The following is a 911-nucleotide window of genomic DNA, read 5'->3' on the forward strand; positions in this document are numbered from 1 at the left end:
TGGGTAAGAAGTTTAACTTTTTTGGTATTAGTTTTCAGTGACTATAAAATGAACACAGTAAGATTTATCTCCTAAGGTGGTAATGATTAAATAAATTAACCAATAAATTTAACATTTCAAGCATCTAACACATAGGCACATAAAAGGCACTTGGTAACCTATAGTTCTGATTATGATAAGAAATACACCTCCTCTTTGTCTTAAAAGTTTATTTGTTTTAAAGTGATGTTTTGACAAAAAGAAAAAATTGCAGTGTCACTATTAATAATTATTTAATTTAGATATTTTTAAATATCATGCATATTTACCATGATACGAGTCTATTTTAGAAGCAATTTAAGGTAGAATTCAGCCAAGAAGAAATAGGTTTGCAAATTGATACTTGGTTTATTTCAAATATTTGTTATTAAGTGATCCATTCTTTTAAAAAAGAATGAGCCCTTCTCCCTTCCGGCCGTCTTTGGCGCTGCTCTTGGTTGGGGGCTGTCCTGCATCCAAATCTGGAAGATGGCGGCCACAAAAAAAAAGATGAAAAAGTCTCTGGAGTCCATCAACTCTAGGCTCCAACTTGTTATGAAAAGTAGAAAGTACGAACTGGGGTACAAGCAGACTCTGCAAATGATCAGACAAGGCAAAACAAAACTGGTCATCCTTGCCAACAACTATCCAGCCTTGAAGAAATCTGAAATAGAGTATTACACCATGTTGGCTAGCACTGGTGTTCATCACTACACTGGCAATAATATTGAATTGGGCACAGCGTGTAGAAAATATTACAGAGTATGCACATTGGCTATCATTGATCCAGGTGATCCTAATATCATTAGAAGCATGCCAGAACAGACTGGTGAAAAGTAAATTATGCAAATTTTTTCTTTAATAAAACTGGGTAGAGCTTGTTTTAAAAATAA

General features: G+C 34.0%; 1 protein-coding gene across 1 annotated transcript; it reads left to right on the forward strand.

Moving 5' to 3' along the window:
• Positions 1 to 507: 507 nt before the first annotated feature.
• On the forward strand, positions 508 to 908 carry LOC105293271 (60S ribosomal protein L30-like). The gene has a single exon (XM_011361809.2). The coding sequence runs from the start codon at positions 508 to 510 to the stop codon at positions 856 to 858; it is 351 nt and encodes a 116-aa protein (XP_011360111.1). The 3' UTR covers positions 859 to 908.
• Positions 909 to 911: the final 3 nt, after the last annotated feature.

Source organism: Pteropus vampyrus, unplaced genomic scaffold, assembly GCF_000151845.1.
Source record: "Pteropus vampyrus isolate Shadow unplaced genomic scaffold, Pvam_2.0 Scaffold70, whole genome shotgun sequence".
NCBI lineage: Eukaryota > Metazoa > Chordata > Mammalia > Chiroptera > Pteropodidae > Pteropus > Pteropus vampyrus.

Coding starts and splice junctions, on each gene's coding strand:
- LOC105293271 (XM_011361809.2), top strand. CDS start 508: ATGGCGGCCACAAAAAAAAAGATGAAAAAGTCTCTGGAGTCCATCAAC.